Source organism: Lethenteron reissneri, chromosome 15, assembly GCF_015708825.2.
Source record: "Lethenteron reissneri isolate LAM-NWPU_2019-01 chromosome 15, ASM1570882v1, whole genome shotgun sequence".
Taxonomy (NCBI): domain Eukaryota; kingdom Metazoa; phylum Chordata; class Hyperoartia; order Petromyzontiformes; family Petromyzontidae; genus Lethenteron; species Lethenteron reissneri.
This window is the reverse complement of record NC_083793.1, coordinates 258,384-279,413: the sequence shown is the minus strand read 5'-3', so window position 1 is coordinate 279,413 and position 21,030 is coordinate 258,384. Positions and strand designations below refer to the sequence as shown.

At 54.8% G+C, this 21,030-nt stretch overlaps 1 protein-coding gene across 2 annotated transcripts; it reads left to right on the top strand.

Annotated features, from left to right (window-relative positions):
- The first annotated feature begins 136 nt into the window (after window positions 1-136).
- LOC133342542 (aminoacylase-1A-like) lies at window positions 137-20,452 on the top strand. 2 transcript variants are annotated; one of them, XM_061551715.1, is made up of 15 exons: window positions 137-293; window positions 7,459-7,655; window positions 8,431-8,495; window positions 8,982-9,086; window positions 9,876-9,970; window positions 11,285-11,361; window positions 11,528-11,617; window positions 12,229-12,285; window positions 12,489-12,562; window positions 13,195-13,244; window positions 14,141-14,285; window positions 14,851-14,919; window positions 15,288-15,367; window positions 17,992-18,052; window positions 18,634-20,452. In XM_061551715.1, exons 2-15 carry the CDS (start codon window positions 7,496-7,498, stop codon window positions 18,796-18,798), a joined length of 1,293 nt encoding a protein of 430 aa, XP_061407699.1. In that variant the 5' UTR covers window positions 137-293; window positions 7,459-7,495; the 3' UTR covers window positions 18,799-20,452. The 2 variants fall into 2 exon arrangements, with proteins under 2 accessions (XP_061407699.1, XP_061407700.1); XM_061551716.1 differs by lacking the exon at window positions 137-293 and adding an exon at window positions 7,114-7,328.
- Window positions 20,453-21,030: the final 578 nt, after the last annotated feature.

Sequence of the window (21,030 nt, the reverse complement as noted above, 5' to 3'; positions counted from 1 at the left end):
GCCCCCGCGTCTCCCGGCCCGGCCCGCGTCTCCCGGCCCCGTGGCCTCCCCAGGGAAGGCGGAACGAGCGCGGAACGAGCGCGGAACGCGGTAGAGGCAGGAATCGTGAGCCCGGGAATCTGCGCGCCGGAGAATCGTGGCAGAAAATCGATTCGGCCTTGAGAAGTAAGAGACCGCGTCGAACTTAACCTTGTGGGACGTCGCTGGGCCGTCTCTCGTCTCCGTCTCTCGCTGCTTCGGCGACCCAAGTGACAGCGCCTCCAGTTGGCGGCGCTTCCCAGAGAGATCATCTGGTAAGATCGCAGCCACACACAGACGTGCGCCTCCGGTAAGCACGGCTGGCTACGTACGGTACGAAACATACATTCGTGGTCGGCAGAAAGGGTCCGCGGCGAACTGACTCTGCCCCAGGCTGCCTGTTGTCTGCGTCAATGCGCGCAAGTGGAACTTGCGTGGCGCCGTGCGGAGCAGCCGTGCGGGAGAAACACAACAAACTCCACGAGGAGAAATTAGTTGTCAATCGAGATGATGATTTAGAAGTGCTTATATCCAGTTGCTTCAGAATACCGGAAGGCAGCAGCGCGGTCCAGATGGCCGCAGGACCGCGTCTGGAAGCGCGAGCGCTGCGGTGACCGCCGTCGAGGGCGGCAGCCACAAGCCGCCGCTGCCACAAGCAGCAGCCGCAGCAGCTGCTGCAGCAGTTGCGAGGATGGCCGCGGAGTTTGCATGATGGCTGATGATGATGGCTGATGATGATGGCCCTGGACGGCATCGGCACGGGAGGTCCACAGCGGGTGTCTGGCGCAGCCCCCGCCGTGGGAATGAGAAATGCCGACGAGGACGATGCCCCCCCCGTGTTGACCCCCCCCCGTGTTGACCCCCCCCCCGTGTTGACCCCCCCCCCGTGTTGACCCCCCCCCGTGTTGACCTCCCCCCCCCGTGTTGACCCCCCCCCCGTGTTGACCCCCCCCCGTGTTGACCTCCCCCCCGTGTTGACCCCCCCCCCGTGTTGACCCCCCCCCGTGTTGACCCCCCCCGTGTTGACCCCCCCCCCGTGTTGACCTCCCCCCCCCCGTGTTGACCCCCCCCCCCGTGTTGACCCCCCCCCGTGTTGACCCCCCACCCGTGTTGACCCCCCCCCGTGTTGACCCCCCCCGTATTGACCCCCCCGCCCCACATCCCCCCGCCCACATCCCCCCCGCCCCACATCCCCCCCGCCCCACATCCCCCCCGCCCCACATCCCCCCCGCCCGCCGAGTCGAGGTGCCGAGCTCAGAGTTCACGTCCTGCCAGACACGAAGCGAGCGAGACCCCCAGCACTCACCCCCAGCACTCACCCCCAGCACTCACCCCCAACACTCACCCCCAACACTCACCCCCAACACTCACCCCCAACACTCACCCCCAACACACACCCCTAGCACTCACCCCCAACACACACCCCCAGCACTCACCCCCAACACACACCCCCAGCACTCACCCCCAGCACTCACCCCTAGCACTCACCCCCAACACTCACCCCCAACACACACCCCTAGCACTCACCCCCAACACACACCCCCAGCACTCACCCCCAGCACTCACCCCTAGCACTCACCCCCAACACTCACTCCCAACACACACCCCTAGCACTCACCCCCAGCACTCACCCCCAACACTCACCCCCAACACTCACCCCCCAACACACACCCCCAGCACTCACCCCCAACACTCACCCCCAACACTCACCCCCAACACTCACCCCCAACACTCACCCCCAGCACTCACCCCCAACACTCACCCCCAGCACTCACCCCCAGCACTCACCCCCAGCACTCACCCCCAGCACTCACCCCCAGCACTCACCCCCAGCACTCACCCCCAACACTCACCCCCAACACTCCACCCCCAACACTCACCCCCAACACACACCCCTAGCACTCACCCCCAACACACACCCCCAGCACTCACCCCCAGCACTCACCCCTAGCACTCACCCCCAACACTCACCCCCAACACACACCCCCAGCACTCACCCCCAACACACACCCCCAGCACTCACCCCCAACATTCACCCCAGCACTCACCCCAGCACTCACCCCCAGCACTCACCCCCAACATTCACCCCCAGCACTCACCCCCAGCACTCACCCCCAGCACTCACCCCCAGCACTCACCCCCAGCACTCACCCCAGCACTCACCCCCAGCACTCACCCCCAACACTCACCCCCAACACACACCCCTAGCACTCACCCCCAACACACACCCCCAGCACTCACCCCCAGCACTCACCCCTAGCACTCACCCCCAACACTCACCCCCAACACACACCCCTAGCACTCACCCCCAACACACACCCCAGCACTCACCCCCAACATTCACCCCCAGCACTCACCCCCAGCACTCACCCCCAGCACTCACCCCCAGCACTCACCCCCAGCACTCACCCCCAGCACTCACCCCCAGCACTCACCCCCAACACACACCCCTAGCACTCACCCCCAACACACACCCCCAGCACTCACCCCCAACACACACCCCCAGCACTCACCCCCAACATTCACCCCCAGCACTCACCCCCAGCACTCACCCCCAGCACTCACCCCCAGCACTCACCCCCAGCACTCACCCCCAACACACACCCCTAGCACTCACCCCCAACACACACCCCCAGCACTCACCCCCAACACACACCCCCAGCACTCACCCCCAGCACTCACCCCCAGCACTCACCCCCAGCACTCACCCCCAACACACACCCCTAGCACTCACCCCCAACACACACCCCCAGCACTCACCCCCAACACACACCCCCAGCACTCACCCCCAGCACTCACCCCCAGCACTCACCCCCAACACACACCCCTAGCACTCACCCCCAACACACACCCCCAGCACTCACCCCCAACACACACCCCCAGCACTCACCCCCAGCACTCACCCCCAGCACTCACCCCCAACACACACCCCTAGCACTCACCCCCAACACACACCCCCAGCACTCGCCCCCAACACACACCCCCAGCACTCACCCCCAACACACACCCCCAGCACTCACCCCCAGCACTCACCCCCAGCACTCACCCCCAACACACACCCCTAGCACTCACCCCAACACACACCCCCAGCACTCACCCCCAACACACACCCCCAGCACTCACCCCCAGCACTCACCCCCAACACACACCCCTAGCACTCACCCCCAACACACACCCCTAGCACTCACCCCCAACACACACCCCCAGCACTCACCCCCAGCACTCACCCCCAGCACTCACCCCCAGCACTCACCCCCAACACACACCCCTAGCACTCACCCCCAACACACACCCCCAGCACTCACCCCCAACACACACCCCCAGCACTCACCCCCAACACACACCCCCAGCACTCACCCCCAGCACTCACCCCCAGCACTCACCCCCAACACACACCCCTAGCACTCACCCCCAACACACACCCCCAGCACTCACCCCCAACACACACCCCCAGCACTCACCCCCAGCACTCACCCCCAACACACACCCCTAGCACTCACCCCCAACACACACCCCCAGCACTCACCCCCAGCACTCACCCCCAGCACTCACCCCCAACACTCAGGTAGGAGCCCAGTAGGCCTCGGCAAGGTAAGGTAAAAGTTAAAAGGTAAAAGCAACGAGCCTACCTTTACCCTACCTTTATCCTCACCCCATACAATCACTCTACCCTACCTTTTACCCTCACCCCATACACATTACCCGATTACAGGGTCATTACTAGGGAACTACTACACATGAACAAGGTTTATAACGGTAAATGCTGGGTAGAGCGCTTTATTCATATAGAATACTCTCGATGATTCCAATTTTACACGCTTTCTATTAACTCACTGTCTGTTGTTGTCGTCATGCTTGTCGTCATTGTTGTATCCTCAAATCTTGCAACTCAATTTTTACCCACTTCCTAATGTGGTATCGACTGCAAACTTGGTATACTTATGTCTTACTGATGACAAAACTATATTATATCATTAAAAAAAAATATTTCTAAACATTTTTTATACGTTATGTTTTGGCTTGGGTCTAATTGTCCACGCTCAACTGACGTTGGCTGTAATTGGCCACGGTCCCTTACGTTATGGCAAGCTTCGGGGCCACTTCCTGGAGTCGTGGAGTTCTGCCAGTACTAGTACATTTAATAAAAGCGTGTTTAAAAAAAGTTTTTGTTTATATTACTTATTAAATGGAGGCCACGGACTGCGCCACGGAGCTTCTAGCGGTAAACAAGGTACTGTATTTACCGGGTAATACTTCGCCGCTACCTTTACCCTACCGGGTAATTCTGAGCTACCTTTACCCTACCCTTTACCTTACCCCTTGCCATGTAGACACCTTTACCCGTTTACCCGGTACAAAGGGTAAATTACCTTGCCTTGCCGAGGCCTAGAGCCCAGATCACTCACCCCCAACACCCCCAATACTCACCCCCAACACTCACCCCCAACACTCACCCCCAATACTGACCCCCAACACTCATCCACAAACCAGATCACTCACCCCTAGCACTCACCCCCAACACTCACCCCCAACACTCACCCACAAACTAGATCACTCACCCCTAGCACTCACCCACAAACCAGATCACTCACCCCCAACACTCACCCACAACACTCACCCACAAACCAGATCACTCACCCCCAACACTCACCCACAAACCAGATCACTCACCCCCAACACTCACCCAAAAACCAGATCACTCACCCCTAGCACTCACCCCAACACTCACCCACAAACTAGATCACTCACCCCTAGCACTCACCCACAAACCAGATCACTCACCCCCAACACTCACCCACAACACTCACCCACAAACCAGATCACTCACCCCCAACACTCACCCACAAACCAGATCACTCACCCCCAACACTCACCCAAAAACCAGATCACTCCGAGCATTCACCTCTAGTCCTTACACGTGCCCCCTGCTGAATGTATTTGACTGCAACCACGTGGTGCTGTTTGTTGCTGGCCGCTTGACGTTCTGTGCTCAGTGGCAACTGTGATTCGTATGAACACCCACCCACCCATGAACACGCACCTACCCATGAACACGCACCCACCCATGAACACGCACCCACCCGTGAACACGCACCCACCGTGAACACGCACCCACCCGTGAACACGCACCCACCCGTGAACACGCACCCACCCGTGAACACGCACCCACCCGTGAACACGCACCCACCCGTGAACACGCACCCACCCGTGAACACGCACCCACCCGTGAACACGCACCCACCCGTGAACACGCACCCACCCGTGAACACGCACCCACCCGTGAACACGCACCCACCCGTGAACACGCACCCACCCGTGAACACGCACACACCCGTGAACACGCACACACCCGTGAACACGCACACACCCGTGAACACGCACACACCCGTGAACACGCACACACCCGTGAACACGCACACACCCGTGAACACGCACACACCCGTGAACACGCACACACCCGTGAACACGCACCAACCCCTGAACACCCACCCACCCGTGAACACGCACCCACCCATGAACACGCACCCACCCGTGAACACGCACACACCCGTGAACACGCACACACCCGTGAACACGCACCAACCCCTGAACACCCACCCACCCATGAACACGCACCCACCCATGAACACGCACCCACCCGTGAACACGCACACACCCGTGAACACGCACACACCCATAAACACGCACCCACCCATGAACACGCACCCACCCGTGAACACGCACACACCCGTGAACACGCACACACCCGTGAACACGCACCAACCCCTGAACACCCACCCACCCATGAACACGCACCCACCCGTGAACACGCACCCACCCGTGAACACGCACACACCCGTGAACACGCACACACCCGTGAACACGCACACACCCGTGAACACGCACCAACCCCTGAACACCCACCCACCCATGAACACGCACCCACCCATGAACACGCACCCACCCATGAACACGCACCCACCCGTGAACACGCACACACCCGTGAACACGCACACACCCGTGAACACGCACCAACCCCTGAACACCCACCCACCCCTGAACACGCACCCACCCATGAACACGCACCCACCCGTGAACACGCACACACCCATGAACACGCACACACCCGTGAACACGCACACACCCGTGAACACGCACCAACCCCTGAACACCCACCCACCCCTGAACACGCACCCACCCATGAACACGCACACACCCGTGAACACCCACCCACCCCTGAACACGCACCCACCCATGAACACGCACACACCCGTGAACACGCACCCACCCGTGAACACGCACCCACCCGTGAACACGCACCCACCCCTGAACACGCACCCACCCATGAACACGCACCCACCCATGAACACGCACCCACCCGTGAACACGCACCCACCCATGAACACCCACCCACCCATGAACACGCACACACCCATGAACACGCACACACCCATGAACACGCACCCACCCATGAACACGCACCCACCCATGAACACGCACCCACCCATGAACACCCACCCACCCATGAACACGCACACACCCATGAACACGCACACACCCATGAACACCCACCCACCCCTGAACACGCACACACCCATGAACACGCACACACCCGTGAACACGCACACACCCGTGAACACGCACCCACCCATGAACACCCACCCACCCCTGAACACGCACACACCCATGAACACGCACACACCCGTGAACACGCACACACCCGTGAACACGCACCCACCCGTGAACACGCACCCACCCATGAACATGCACACACCCATGAACACGCACACACCCATGAACACGCACACACCCGTGAACACGCACACACCCGTGAACACGCACCCACCCGTGAACACGCACACACCCATGAACACGCACACACCCATGAACACGCACACACCCATGAACACGCACACACCCATGAACACGCACACACCCCTGAACACGCACCCACCCGTGAACACGCACCCACCCATGAGCACGCACACGAGGGCCTCCACTGCTGCTGCCTCACCCCCTGTGCAGGCCTCCAGCGGGCCCGGTGAGCGCCGCTGTGCGGCCACGAGCGACGTTCACGGCTCACTACCCCGTCCAGCACGAGTCGTGTGCTGGACGGGGTAGTGAGCCGTGAAGGTGACTTTGTCCTTCGCGGTACGCACTGCTGACTGCACAGAGGAGACTGCCATCTCATTTAGTGACTTGTGTTAATCACTAACTAACGACACACACACTCCCTCAGCCCAGATAACATCACGAGGCGATGTGGGGATGACCCTGCTGGGGCTGCCGTGCCTGAAATATTGAAAGTAGCCACCCCCTGTGAGTGGCTGGTGAGTTTCCATCTGTTGAGGAAGTAAGAAAGGCGATCTGGAGTCTGAGACCAGGATAAGCGTCGGGTTTCCCTTCGCCTCACCGCCGTACTCCTGTTCGCGTTCCTCTTCTGCGGTTTGCGCGAGCCAGGTCCGCCCCTCCGGCGCGGGACCCCACACCCGGCGCCATGTCGCTCCAGAGCAGCGGGCGGCAGCAGAGAGAAGCACACGGCGCCAGCGCAAGGGCGGAGGGGCAGCGGCAGCAGGAGGAGGAGGAGGAACGCCGGGAGGTGACCCTCTTCCGCGAGTACCTGCGCATCCGCACCGTGCACCCCGAACCCGACTACGGTGATTTTGCGGCGATCCGGCAGTGTGCACGTCCCGTTCCCACACCTCCCCCGACTCCTCGTCCGTCCCGTCGTCTCTCCCTCGTGCTGCGTGAATGCGTCGCGTGTAGCTCGGCTCGGGGGGCTGGGTGACTCACAAAGTTCCGTTTTGAACGTGGTCAAAAAGAAAAGCCAAAGTGATTTCTGGCTCAAATGAGCGTTGAGGAATTGGTGCTCATCTCGTGTTTTCAGCCCCAAGTCAGTGGTGGAAATTACACATTCCCATGGCGGAGCCAAGTCTCTGTGTAGGATAACGAGTGTTGACTTCGCAACAAAGCGGTACTGAAGGTAGATCACTTTAGTTGATGTTGTTGAACTAGGTGAGAACTCAAGAGCCTGGATGAGTCTCATTTCAGAATGTTTTTATCAGAATATTTATAAAAAAGCAAAACAAATAAAATGAAGTCACAGCAATAAAGCCAAATAGAAATGGGAGTAAAAAGATGACCGCATTACAGAATAAATCTACACAGTGCACAACCACACATCAATACGAAATCAAATGCATGTGCTGGAAAGAAAGTTGGCCTGGACAAATCAGGTTTAAAAACCGTTCACAGTAAAATGAAGTTACAGAAACATCAGCGTGGGTTGAGGTGATTGCTGCACCCGTGTGTACACAGAGGTGCAGTCAGACACGGTGCTGCTCCCTGGTGCAGCTGCTGCTGCCCATGCTGACCCGTGCTGACCCGTGCTGACCCGTGCTCCTGTGATCCTGTGATCCTGCCCATTCCCAGACTCTGCTGTTGCATTTTTGGAGCGCGTGGCCATCGATCTTGACCTTCCATTGAAGAAGTATGAGGTTGGTACCAAACGTTGCTTAGTGAATGGGTGTGCGAGCTTCCGTTACTGCTCTGTAATCCCAATTGAGTAATATGCATGGGTGATGGAGCGATGTAGAGACTGATACTGCTGATGAGCGTGGGTCGTGGTGGTGGGGAGCGGTAGTGTAGCGGGTAGCGCGCTGCGCTACGAACTCGGTGGCCCGAGTTCGATTCCCGGTCACGGCCAAGAGCAGTGACAATTGACGAAATCGGTCCTGGGCCTCCCCTAGTTTGACTCTGCCTCAAATAAGTACCCAGTGCAGTGTGTAAACATCGTTACTAGGGAGACAAAGGCGGCCGAGTGTGGTGCCGGTCACTCACCCCCTTGTCCGCCGTGCCGGGCTTCATAGGTGCTCACAGAGCACCTTCCCTGACAGTCTGTTAAGGCTACTTGGGGGATTTTTGTCTTTGGGTGGCGGCCGGGGTGACGCAGGCCTGCGTGTCGTCTCTGTCTCTGCTCTCAGCTGGAGCCCTCTCTCGTTGCCGTGGTGATCACGTGGGAGGGCAGCAACCCCGCTCTGCGCTCCGTGCTGCTGAACTCCCACACGGACGTGGTCCCTGCCTTCCAGGTCGCGCGGCCACTTTGTGGTGCTCGGCGCAGATCACCTGGGAAGCCTCACCGAGTCCCTGTTGCAGGAGGGTCTTGCCGAATCGTCGCCGTTGGGGGCAATGTTGCTGCTGCTGTGTGTGATCCCAACAGTAGGGGGCACAGGTGGTGCATCTGCCAGTCATCTCAGTAAACCCATGTGCGTGTGTTGAACTTCTTTCGCACCGTACGTAGCCAACAGTGCTAATCGGAGGTGCGGCACCTCGGTCTGTCCCGTGACCTCTCAGCGAGCCTTCGACACTTCACGTGACCTCAAAGTGCACCTGGCCTGACACAGGCGCCATGGTGACGTCACCGCCACTTGGCGGTAAATCGCTACTGTTGTTGATCCTAATTCAGTAGTTTCCAGGTACATTTTCGAGCAATGGGAAGTTGTTTGGCCAACACCAGTTACATTGTATGAGTTTTTTAGATCTGGGATGAAACCGGAGAACCCATAGGAATCCCATGCAAAACAAAGGGAGAACATTCAAACTCCAGCCAGAGGCACTGAAGTTGGCACTGCCCTCTCACCCTCGGCTTTATGTAAAGCATTCCAAGATGCAGGTCACTCCTTCCTCGTTGCTACATCAAAGTAAGCAAGCGGACACGAGGCCTTCACGGGATCTTTAACGTCTTAAAGCAGAGGGCGTGCGCGGAATTTTTCGGTGAATACTACTGCAGCATTAACCAGGGCAGCCTGCCGGATTCAAACAGCGAACCTCCACAACAAGCTGCACTGCCATGATGAGATTCTCGTTCCCGTCTCCAGGAGCATTGGCAGTACGACCCGTTCGAGGCGGTGAAGGACGCCGAGGGGAACATCTATGGCCGTGGAGCGCAGGACATGAAGAGCGTGGGCATCCAGTGAGTTCCCACTGCCCAAGCCGCCACGCGCTAATACATGACGTGCGCTCGCGTTGAATCACCGCTGCTGAAATGATGCACTCCCAGGAGGCTGCGTGACCCATGTGTCGATATGTGACGGAGGTAAATTTCCTGCTTAGTGGTTTTGTTCCGAGGCTTGGCTATCAGCTGGGCTGGTGAGGTTGAGGAGCTTCCATAGCCCATGGCCTCTTGTGCAGCATGGCCTATGAAGAGCGATCCTAAGCTAATCTATTTGGTTGCTTTGTCTGAGAGTTGAATTGCCGACCCAGCCACGATTCCACTCACCCACCTATTCCACCCACTATCCCACCCACCCAATATTCCACATACTCACTATCCTACCCACCCACCCACTATTCCACCTATCTACCCATGATCGCAGTTGGACGTGTGCGCCTCCCCTTGACCTCACAGCCTGGCTCGGTGAAGGAGCCTCTCGGTATGACTGCTCGCGGTTCCTGCCCCGTGGCTCCGTGTCTCTCTCCACCGGATAAGCACGTAGCGAGCAGATCCCCCAGCTGTGTTGGGAGGTTCGTCATTATTCTTGCGCTGTAGTCGGAGTGGACGTTTAACAAGCAAGGACATCGCTGCACGTGATGCGTAGTGGGCGCTGCCGAGTGACGACCTGGCTTGCGGCCGTGTGTGACGTGCATCCCCCGTCCGTTACCCACACTTGCAGCAATCGCCGCGGTCCACGCTGATGTGTTTCTCTGACTTGATTTTACCGGGAACGGTTTCTAAACATCATTTGTCCAAGGCAACTTTCGTGACAGGAAATACATTTTTCATTAAAATTGATTTATGTTTAAACTAGATTCGAAGCTTTCGTGACTGCAGGAATTACTCTTTGGTTCTTTCGGTAAAGTCACGTAGAAAATAAAATCAAACAATAATAGAATACGACGTTTCGATTGCAACACAAGCAACCATCATCAGGTAAGAATGAATGATAAACACAGACATGGAAACAACACAGCAGACACACATGCAGAGCGAGACACACACAAAGACACACCGAGCGAGACACACAGCAAGACAAACAGAAGGACAACGACTCTGTGCCGAGGCCTGTGTGATTTATGTTCGTGCGGTTGTTTTTTTAGCTGAATTTTTTTCTTGTTTTGCCATTATTTCTATTTGTCTCTGCGCATTAGTATGCTTATGTCGTTTTGGTGACCCCGCTCACTCTTGCAAATGATTCATCCTAGTCTCTTGAGTTCTCACCGGGTTACTCAACATCAACTTGGAACTCGCACAACCGAACAAGACCTGTGCCTCACGTGTTACCTGCAGATACGTCGAAGCGATCCGGAGACTGCGCGACGAGGGGAAGCGCTTCCCACGCACGCTGCACCTGCTGTTTGTCCCCGGTTGAGTCCCTCGCCACACGGTCACCGCTCCGCCCCGCGCTTGCTTCACCGTGCATGCAACCAGATTCAGGCAACCGCTGGGGCCACGGCTCATAACGCACGCCGTGCGCGGTGAGCCGTGGTCGACGGGAGCTGTGATTGATGTATGCCTTGTGGCCGTGTGCAGATGAGGAGGTCGGAGGATTTCGTGGGATGAGCCTCTTCGTTAAGAGCCCAGAGTTCAAAGCCTTGAACGTGGGATTTGTTCTGGACGAAGGTAGGGTTGAGATCTGTTTTGCTACTTGTGATGTTTCATCCGCTTTAGTAAAAGGAATTGGTGTAGTTTGTATGGGGCAGCGATGCAGCTCAACGTAATCGCATTCGCCATTTGTTGCAGAGGTCTGTGGCTCAAATTCGACACGCCACTGATTAACTCTGCGGGTGCATTAAGCTTCAAATACCCCACGCTGTCTGCTTCGCAGTGGACATTAAAGATCCCGTGACACCATTCGAAACGAGGAACCAATCGCATGCCGGCATCTCGGTCCAAATTTGAAAACCTACATCGCAAATTTTTCACTTGGTATTACAGCAGCAACATCGCCCCCTTCTGTGAACCACTGCAAACTGCGTCTTTACAGCGGCGCCTTCCTGCGATCAGATTGATGGCGCTCAGAGCAAATGTGCTGCTTAGTTCCATGGGAGGACATGGTTTTATGGGTAGTAAGTCTTAACACCACGTGCCTATCCCATATATTTTTAAGTTCATATTGCACAAACTTCGATGTCACAAATCACCTTTCCACATCTGTCCCTCCTCGTGTGCATGTGTTGTGCTGTCTGCGTGCGTGCGTGCATGTGGACGTGTATTTGTCGTGCTGCGCGCAGGCCTAGCCAATCCCACAGATGCGTACACCGTGTTCTACGGGGAGCGCAGCTGCTGGTGTGAGTAGCGTCACCGCACTCCACGCTCCTCACTCCCCGCCCAGCACACGCCGAGCGCCGTGCGGAGTGGGCGAGGCGGCGCTGGGGGAGATGACGTCAGAGTGACGGCGCCCGCCGACTGTGCGCGTGCTGCGTGCGGTGTGCGTGCGGTGTGCGTGCGCGGTGTATGACCGCCGCGTGTGCTTGTGCGTGTGGCGGCGCAGGGGTCACCGTGAAGTGCACTGGCCACCCGGGGCATGGCTCACGCTTCATCACCAACACTGCCGCCGAGAAACTGGTAACGGATTTTCTTCTCCATTGCCTCGGTTTTGTGAGTCAGCTGCTTGGCTTCTATGTGTGTGCTGCACGTGTAGGTACGATGTCACTGTCTAGAGGCACATCAAGCCATTACTTTACTCGTCATGTTCCGAGTCTGGGGGTAAGGTGGTAACACCACAGCCAGAAGCACCTGGGTTCGACTCCTGACATAGGTGCCTCTCTGTGTGGAGTTTGTGTGTTCTCTCTCCCCCTGTTCTGTGTGAGTTTCCTCTCATAGCTAAAAAACACCCACACAGTGTAACTATTACTGGGCAAAACATCCCAATGCAAAAAATTTTACTTTGGAATGATCACACACAGCAGCAGCAGCAACATCGCTCACCACTGCAAAAAACTTTGACAGGACCCTCCTGAAAAATAATATTTTAGGAGGCATTCCTGAGTAAAAAAAGCCGAGTATAAATAATATTTACAGAGCATTATGGGTTTCAGGGAATCGAGCAGACCTTCCTTGTCTGAGTTCCCATAAAAGTTCACAGGGGGTGTCAACTCGTCCCCTCTCAGCTTTGGGGCGAGCGTTCCCCAGCGGCATTTGTTCCCTCTGCTACCTGCCTTGGTGCGTGATCTGTGCATCGATGTTTTTCGTTCCAGCAAAAGATTATAAACTCCTTCCTGGGCTTCAGAGAAAAGGAGAAGGCAAGGTGATTGTGGCGTCGCGATCGCGCGAGGTACCCACTCGTCACCGCCCTCCACCGACGTGCAGCGCGATCGCTGGCATCGTCGAGAGCGTCAACAAGTTAGAGCGGTCTCCTGCGCGTGTCTGAAGGGAGGCTGCACGCACGTGCCGAGTGTGACCGCTATTAGCCAAACGTCTCCACTAGGGAAACATTTTCTGCAACCGCTGTCATTGCTCAACCCGAGCTGTTCATGCCTTTGATGTTTGCATTGCCTCTGTGCTGTTCGCCTGTTGGTGCGTTCTCTGGTCTTATACTGGTGGTGAGACAAGTCCGTAAAGGAGGCTGTCTCTGGTGTAGACCAATCGGTTTCAAAGACAATGCATACTTTATCAAATCATGTTTGCATGTTTTACCACAAGCATGTGTAGTTAATGCAAACTTGATGCCTTGCAATAGGTGTCCATTTGGTGTTTGAATATCTTAACACCTCCATTATTTCCAGAGAGTAAAGCCTATTCTTTTTTCATGATTTGATATCGGCAAAAAGGGTCCCATAGATATTCCCTGCACGTCACTCGAGTGGAGACACACATTCACGCGAGCATCGCCCCCTCCTGCGACAAACTTGGCAGGACCCTCCGGACACTCCTGAAATAGCCTTGAGACTCAGTGAGGCTTTCCTGAGTGGAATCATCGTAATTAAAACAAAATAATGATCCTCCATTCCATCAGCCACATGCCCTTTGGTCATTCCAACATTTCAGCAGCATCAGTTCAATACAAGCAAAACTCTGGACCAGTTTCAACATTCAGTGTCTCCTCAGCAGTCGGGCTCGTTTGAGCCGCTGCTTGTGAACTGCCCCCTGCAGCAGGCGAGGCCCTCTCTCAGGTCGACACCTTGGGTCCTGCTTGTGCCGCAGGCTGGACTGCAGTGCGTGCATGACGCTGGGCGATGTCACCACCGTGAACCTGACCATGGTGCATGGCGGAGTGCAGTACAACGTGGTGCCCGTGGAGCTGGCCGCCAGCTTCGATGTCCGTGTGCCTCCCACTATCGACCTGCAGGTCACGCGCGCCCTCACCCAGAGATCGTCGCCTCCTCAACCGCAGCACGTGTGCCAGTGTCGGTGTGTGTCAGTGTGCGTGTCAGAGTATGTCACCGTGTGTGGCAGTGTGGAAATGAGTGCGTGTCCCTTTGGATGTTGCTGAGCATCAGTAATGTGCCGGTGTGGAAGTCTGTGTGCCCGTTTGGATGTCAGTGTATGCCTGTGCGAGCATCGGTGTCTGTGTGTGCAGCTAACATCGGTGAACATCTAAAATGGTCCTGGTCTTCTCCTAGGGCGACTCAGCCTTAAATAAATACCATGTGCAGTAAATGGCTAACAGCACTTGCCTGAGCAGCCGGCGTGGGCGACACGGGGGACCTTTGTCTTTGCTTCGTTTGTGGTCCGACTCCGTGGCTGCACCGGAGTTCAACTCAATCAAAGTCTCCCAGTAGACAACGGTGGCCAGAGAGCGGTGACGGCAGTGCTGCTGCTGCTGTCCTGGGTAGACAATAACAATAACGAATAGCAATAATGCTGCTGTGGAGAGGTGCCAGAGCAAATGGCTGTGCCCGCGGTGCCCGCAGGCGTTCGAGCAGCAGCTGGAGAGCTGGTGCCGCGAGGCCGGGGACGGCGTCACCTACGAGTTTGCCCAGGTGAGCGCTGCCCTGCCACTCGGACCTCTCATGCTGGAGAGGCTGGTGCAGCTGGTGCGGCTGGGGAGGCTGGTGGGGCTGTCTGGCTGGTGGGGCTGTCTGGCTGGGTAGGCTGGTGGGGCTGGTGGGGCTGTCTGCCTGGTGGGGCTGGTGGGGCTGTCTGGCTGGTGGGGCTGGTGGGGCTGTCTGGCTGGTGGGGCTGGGGAGGCTGGTGGGGCTGGGTAGGCTGGTGGGGCTGTCTGGCTGGTGGGGCTGGTGGGGCTGTCTGGCTGGTGCTGGTGAAATTGGTGAAACTGGGCTGGGCAGGCTGGTGCGGCTGTGCGTCACGTGGTGCGTCGTGACGCCGTGTGGTGGTGCTCTGTTCACAGAAGGGAATGGACCAGAGTGTGACGTCTACGAGCGAGTCGGATCCCTGGTGGGGCGCCTTCTCTGCTGTCTGCCGCGACATGTGAGACGCGCGCCGATGCGCGCCACTGACACACCACTGACACGCCACTGACACGCCACTGACACGCGTGTTGTTGCGATCGTCGCTCCGCCACCGTGCCCCCTCCGCCATTGCATTCACAACACGGCGGCGCTTGCGACACACGGCACTCTGGTGGGGCACCGGTTGTCTGCGTGACGGCGCCCATTGCGATTGGTGACAGTGGGGAGTGGTGGCGCAGCGGTTAACGCTATGCTGTGCTACGAATCCGGCGACCCGAGTTTGATTCCCGTTCACGGCCAACACCAGTGACGATAATCTAAACCAGTCCTGGGCCTTCCGTAGGTTTCCTCAGCCTCAAATGAGTACCTGGTGCGGTGTGTAAACAAGACCACTGGGCGTGGCGCTGGCGACCCATCCCCTTATATGCCGTGCTGACCTTAATAGGTACTCGCTAACTGCACTTGCCCAAAGAGTCTGTTAAGGCTATTGGGGGGACATTTGTCTTTACTGTTAATGGTGACAATAGCAGCAGTTGTACTTCTCGACGTTGAGTGGAGAAGAACTACAACAGGTTTTTCATCTGTGCTCCAGTCAAGGCTGGGAAAGCCTATGGTGCTTGATGACGATATTAATACTGGTCTGCAGCCAAAATGCTTTCGAAATAAATGTAGTCTAACGTTACTATTTATGGGTCACTGAGAATGAAAATGTTGCTTAAAATTGATTGGCTCTAGTTTTAAAGATATGCTACTGGGTGAGTACATACGACACTTGACTTGGGATGGTGGAGAATAAGTGAGTTATACAGGGAAGGGATCTCAATTTCTCACAGCTCTCTCATTGACATGCTAATTTCTCTGCTCCAGCAGACCCACCTCTCTCTCTGCCCCACCCCACCTCTCTCTATTTAAGGCCACGACACAGAGACATTGGGTCTCTGTGTGTCTATGTTGTGTGTCTCTCTCTGTGTCTCTCTCTGTGTCTCTGTGTTGTCTCTCTCTGCTTGTCTGTCTGTGTGTCTCCGTGTCTGTGTTTTTTTTTCTCTCAAATGTAGTTCTACCTGATGAGGACTGCTTGTGCTGCAATCGAAACGTCGTATTCTGTTATTTAATTTATTTTCTTTCTACGTGACTTTACCGAAAGAAACAGAGTAATTCCTGCATTCACGAAAGCTTCAAATCAAGTTTGATTTGAAGGTTGTTGCTCTTTCGCTTGGTCTGCTGTATTCTCTGCGAATGGGATGGTCGTGCGAGAGATTCCCACTAAATCAAGATAGATTGGCCACTCCGACAGTCATTGGAGCCTGGGAGGAAAAGTGTTCAGCATCCACCACTTGTTGAATCAAGGAAGATTTTGTTACCACATTTACACATCAAGCTGGGTCTGATGAAGAAATTTGTCAAAGCCATGGACAAAACACAAGCAGCTTTCAAGTACCTCCATGGAACATTTCTAAGGTTAAGTGAGGCTAAGATAAAGGAAGGTGTCGTTGTTGGGTCCTCAGATTCGTGAACTTCTTCGAGATGATGCATTTGACAGTGCACTACCTGGCAAGGAAAAGACGGCATGGAAAGCCTTCCAGTTAGTGGCAACACATGTTCTCGGAAACAACAAGGCAGACGACTACAGGGAGTTGGTGGGAAATCTCAAGGCATACAAAAGCCTTGGTTGCAACATGCCACTAAAGATACATTGTTTGCACTTTCATCTCGATTTTTTCTCACCGAACTGCGGAGCAGTGAGCGACGAGCACGGCGAGCAATGTCACCAGGAGATTGCGACGATGGAGAAACGCTCTCAGGGCAAATGGAGCCCATCAATGCTTGCAGACTATGGCTGGACAGTGACAAGAGATGATCCAATACAAGAGACAAGCCAAGAAGCGCCGAGTAGACACTGAATAAGGACTAAACTATGTACTTATATATACATCATCTTTTTTGCTTTTTTAATCATAATACATTTTATTTATATAACCTTTTTGCTGAATTTCAAAGTGTTACATGAACAGGACAGGTGACATGTTATCATGTAAAGCAACCATAAACACATGAAAAGACCTAGGTTTACAACTTATGAGTAAAACTCTATCTACACAATATACATAGACATAAATGTGAAAACTTAAATATCTTGAGAACAGTAGCCAACCAGTTGTTTTGTCATTTGAATTCAGCATATCAAAATGCATAATAAACATCACATTGCATCTCTGAAGCAGACGTCTAAAAAATTGTAGACCTTTGTAATCGATTACGTTGGGTACTGGTGCCTTCATTCTCACAACGCAGGGCAATCGTCACGAGGGAAAGCACCGCTGTTTCACAGTCTGCAATAGTTCCCACACTCGGGCGATGTTTCTGCGACTGCAGGTGTGATCCAAATAGAGTAATTTGCGGTGTGATTTTTCAAATTGAGTAAATGTGGACCGTGACACCAACACACAATGGCTACTCTTTTCGAATGTGACGGGATCTTTCACATCTGCTGTAGAGCAGACAGCGCAGGTTTTACAGCGAATCCCCCTGCAGTGGTAACCAGAGTGGCCTGCTGGACTTGAGCCACGAACCTCTGCAACGAGCGGAGGGTGATGGTTCTAATCTGCGTGGGCCACGTGGGCCTCTCGTGCTGCCTCTGCACAGGAACCTGGACGTGAAGACAGAAATCTTCCCCGCCGCAACCGACAGCCGCTATCTGCGCGAGGTAGCACGACGCGTGACACCCCAGAGCCTGCTGAGGCTCCGTGCCGGGTCTCCTCCAGCGCGTTCACCCACGCCGAATCACCTTCAATACGCACGCAACACACCTCCCCGACGTACTCTCCCTCCACGTAAAAACTAAAGTCTTTTACACATCCCAACACCCCATCTCTTCTGTAGGCCATATCGTACCCGTTTAGACACCTCTGTGGCCAAACAGAAACTGCTTAGGCATGCGGTAGCTGGGCATGCGGGTTACGTGATCCAGCCAACGCAGCCTCACCTGCCGGAGGAGCCCACCGATGGGACTTTGGCCAGATCTTTCAAGGATTTCTGAGTTCCTCACACAATCCCCACAATTGAGTGATTTGTGGGTTATTTTTCAGCATTGGGATGTTGTTTAGCCAATACCAGTTACACTGTATGGGCTTTTACCCTATGGGAGAACAATGGAGAACCCGGAGGAAACCCATGCAGAATAGGGGGAAAGAGAACACACAAACTCCACACAGAAAGATTCCCAAATCCAGTAACTTCTCTCTGTGAAGCGCGAGTGACACCCAGTGCCGTGTGGTCTGCGCGTAGATTGGACTTCCGGCCATCGGCTTCTCTCCGATGAACCGCACACCCATCCTGCTCCACGACCACAACGAGTTTGTGAGCGAAGCCGTGTTCCTGCGTGGCATCGACGTGTACGCGGGCATCCTGCCAGCCCTGGCCAGCGTGCCCGCAGTCCCCGCCGAGCACTGATTGCCCGCCGGCTCCTCTACGCCACGCTTCCTAGATCAAACCTCGACCTGAAAGGCTGGAAACCCGTTGATACATTTCCTATATCAAACACTGCCTGAAACATTGAAACCTGTTCATACACTTCCTGTGTAAAACAATCTACCTGAAAACTCAGTTCCAGGACTCTAACTGAAGGAATCTGTAACCTGCAAAAAACATTTGTCTAGGATTGTCTCTAACTGAAGGAATCTGAAACAACCTGCTAATCACGATTGTCCAGGACTGTCTCTAACTGAAGGAATCTGAAACAACCTGCTAATCACGATTGTCCAGGACTGTCTCTAACTAAAGGAATCTGAAACTACCTGCTAATCACGATTGTCCAGGATTGTCTCTAACTGAAGGAATCTGAAACTACCTGCTAATCACGTTTCTTGACTCTATCTCTCTCTGCCTGAAAATTTAAATATAAAATATGATCACACACGAGCCAGTAATGTACCTTTAAAATGTAATGTACATCCTCGAAATTTGGAAAACACCATAACCAGTTAACCAATTTACTTGAAGCATGAAATGTCAACAATGTAAAATTACTTTCTGCCTTGACCTCGTAGATAACATTTGCAAACTTAAATGGCTATGGCCCAAAGCATGGCGTGTGTGTGCACAGCTGCATTCAATACACGTTGCAAACCTGCTCCTGGGTCCGTCTTTCTCTCCGTCTCCAAAATATTTCTAAACATTATTCCCCCGAAGTGTGACGAACATCTCTCCACTCCCGTCCGTCACTGATCGGCTCCTCGGGGCCCAGCAGACGCCCCAGCTCGGATCGACCTCCTTCCAACTCTGCTGAAGATGGCGCCTCGCGCGCTTTTTTCAGCAGTTTTACTTGATTCCTGTTTGTCGTGGTCAAATCTTGTAATCAACATTTAGTCTACTTCCTGATGTCCAATCAATTCCAAAGTTTGCACACGTACTCGGATGACAATGCACGCATGTATCAAAATCGGCATCAATTAATCAATTAATGAGCGACTTCAAAGCAATTTACATTTTGTTGCATATAGCAGCAGCGATGCTGTTGCTATAGGGCTATACCTAATAAATGAACTTGAACTTGATGTGATCCCGATTGAGTAATTTGCGGTGCCAGTTTTTTTGGCAAAATTAGACTGTGAAGCGGTCACACAGTAGCCTCATCGTTTCGAATGATGGCACGGGACTTTTAACATCTACTGTGAAGCAGACGGCACACGTGTTATACACTTAAGGTATTAACCGGGGTGGCCAGCCGGTGTCGAATCGTGAACCTCTGCAACACGCAATAAAGTGCGAACGCTGGGTCGCGTCTCCACGCCAGACTTTGTTGAAATAGCAACTCAGCAGATCCGCCAGTCACGCTGCGGCCTTAGCCGGAGAGCATGCATAATGGGCAACGTTTTGGGTCAACCCCCTACTTCAGAGCACACAAGGGCCAGACGCGGCGTCCGGATATCAACCATTTTAAGGCCGCAGTGTTGACTTGTTAATTTTAATCATTTGTTCTTGTGTGGCACTGTGAGTGCAGTATCAAAAACTGATGGCTGTTAAATGAAGTTATTGGTTTGAGACGAATGACATTTGAACGTGTTGCACTTCAATAAAAATGAATATCCACGTAGAAATCATCAAACTTGACACTTTTCTGAATGTGGACGATGGCGGTCGAGATGAAGGGATGGAGTGGAGGTGATGTTGGTGACGGTGGAGGGATAACACCTTCACCAATTGTTGTTTGAGCTTGTACAGCCCTTTGGGGTTAGGGACGTGTTTTTGTGGAAGGCACTGCGCATGAGCGATATCAGTGTCACCACCACCAAAGAACCCCCCCCCATCCGTGTTTACAGACTTTTGGGGCAAGCGCTATTAGCGAGCACCGCTGAAGGCCAGAATAGCAAACGAGGGGATGGAGAGTCACCACCACGCCCGGCCGCCTTTGTCTCCCGAGTGGCCGCACCAGGTACTCATTTGAGGCCCAGTTGACCTAGGGGATGCCCAGGATCGGTTCAATTAATCGTAATTGGTGTCGGATGTGATCGGGCTATGTGCGCTTTGAGGCCACGTGAAGCGTCGAAGGCCGGCTGGCAGGTCACGGGAAAGACCCAGGTGCCATGGGTTGACTGACAGACGCACCAGCTGTGCCCCCCACTACCGCCACAACCATCAACCGCCACAACCATCAACCACCACAACCATCAACCACCACAACCA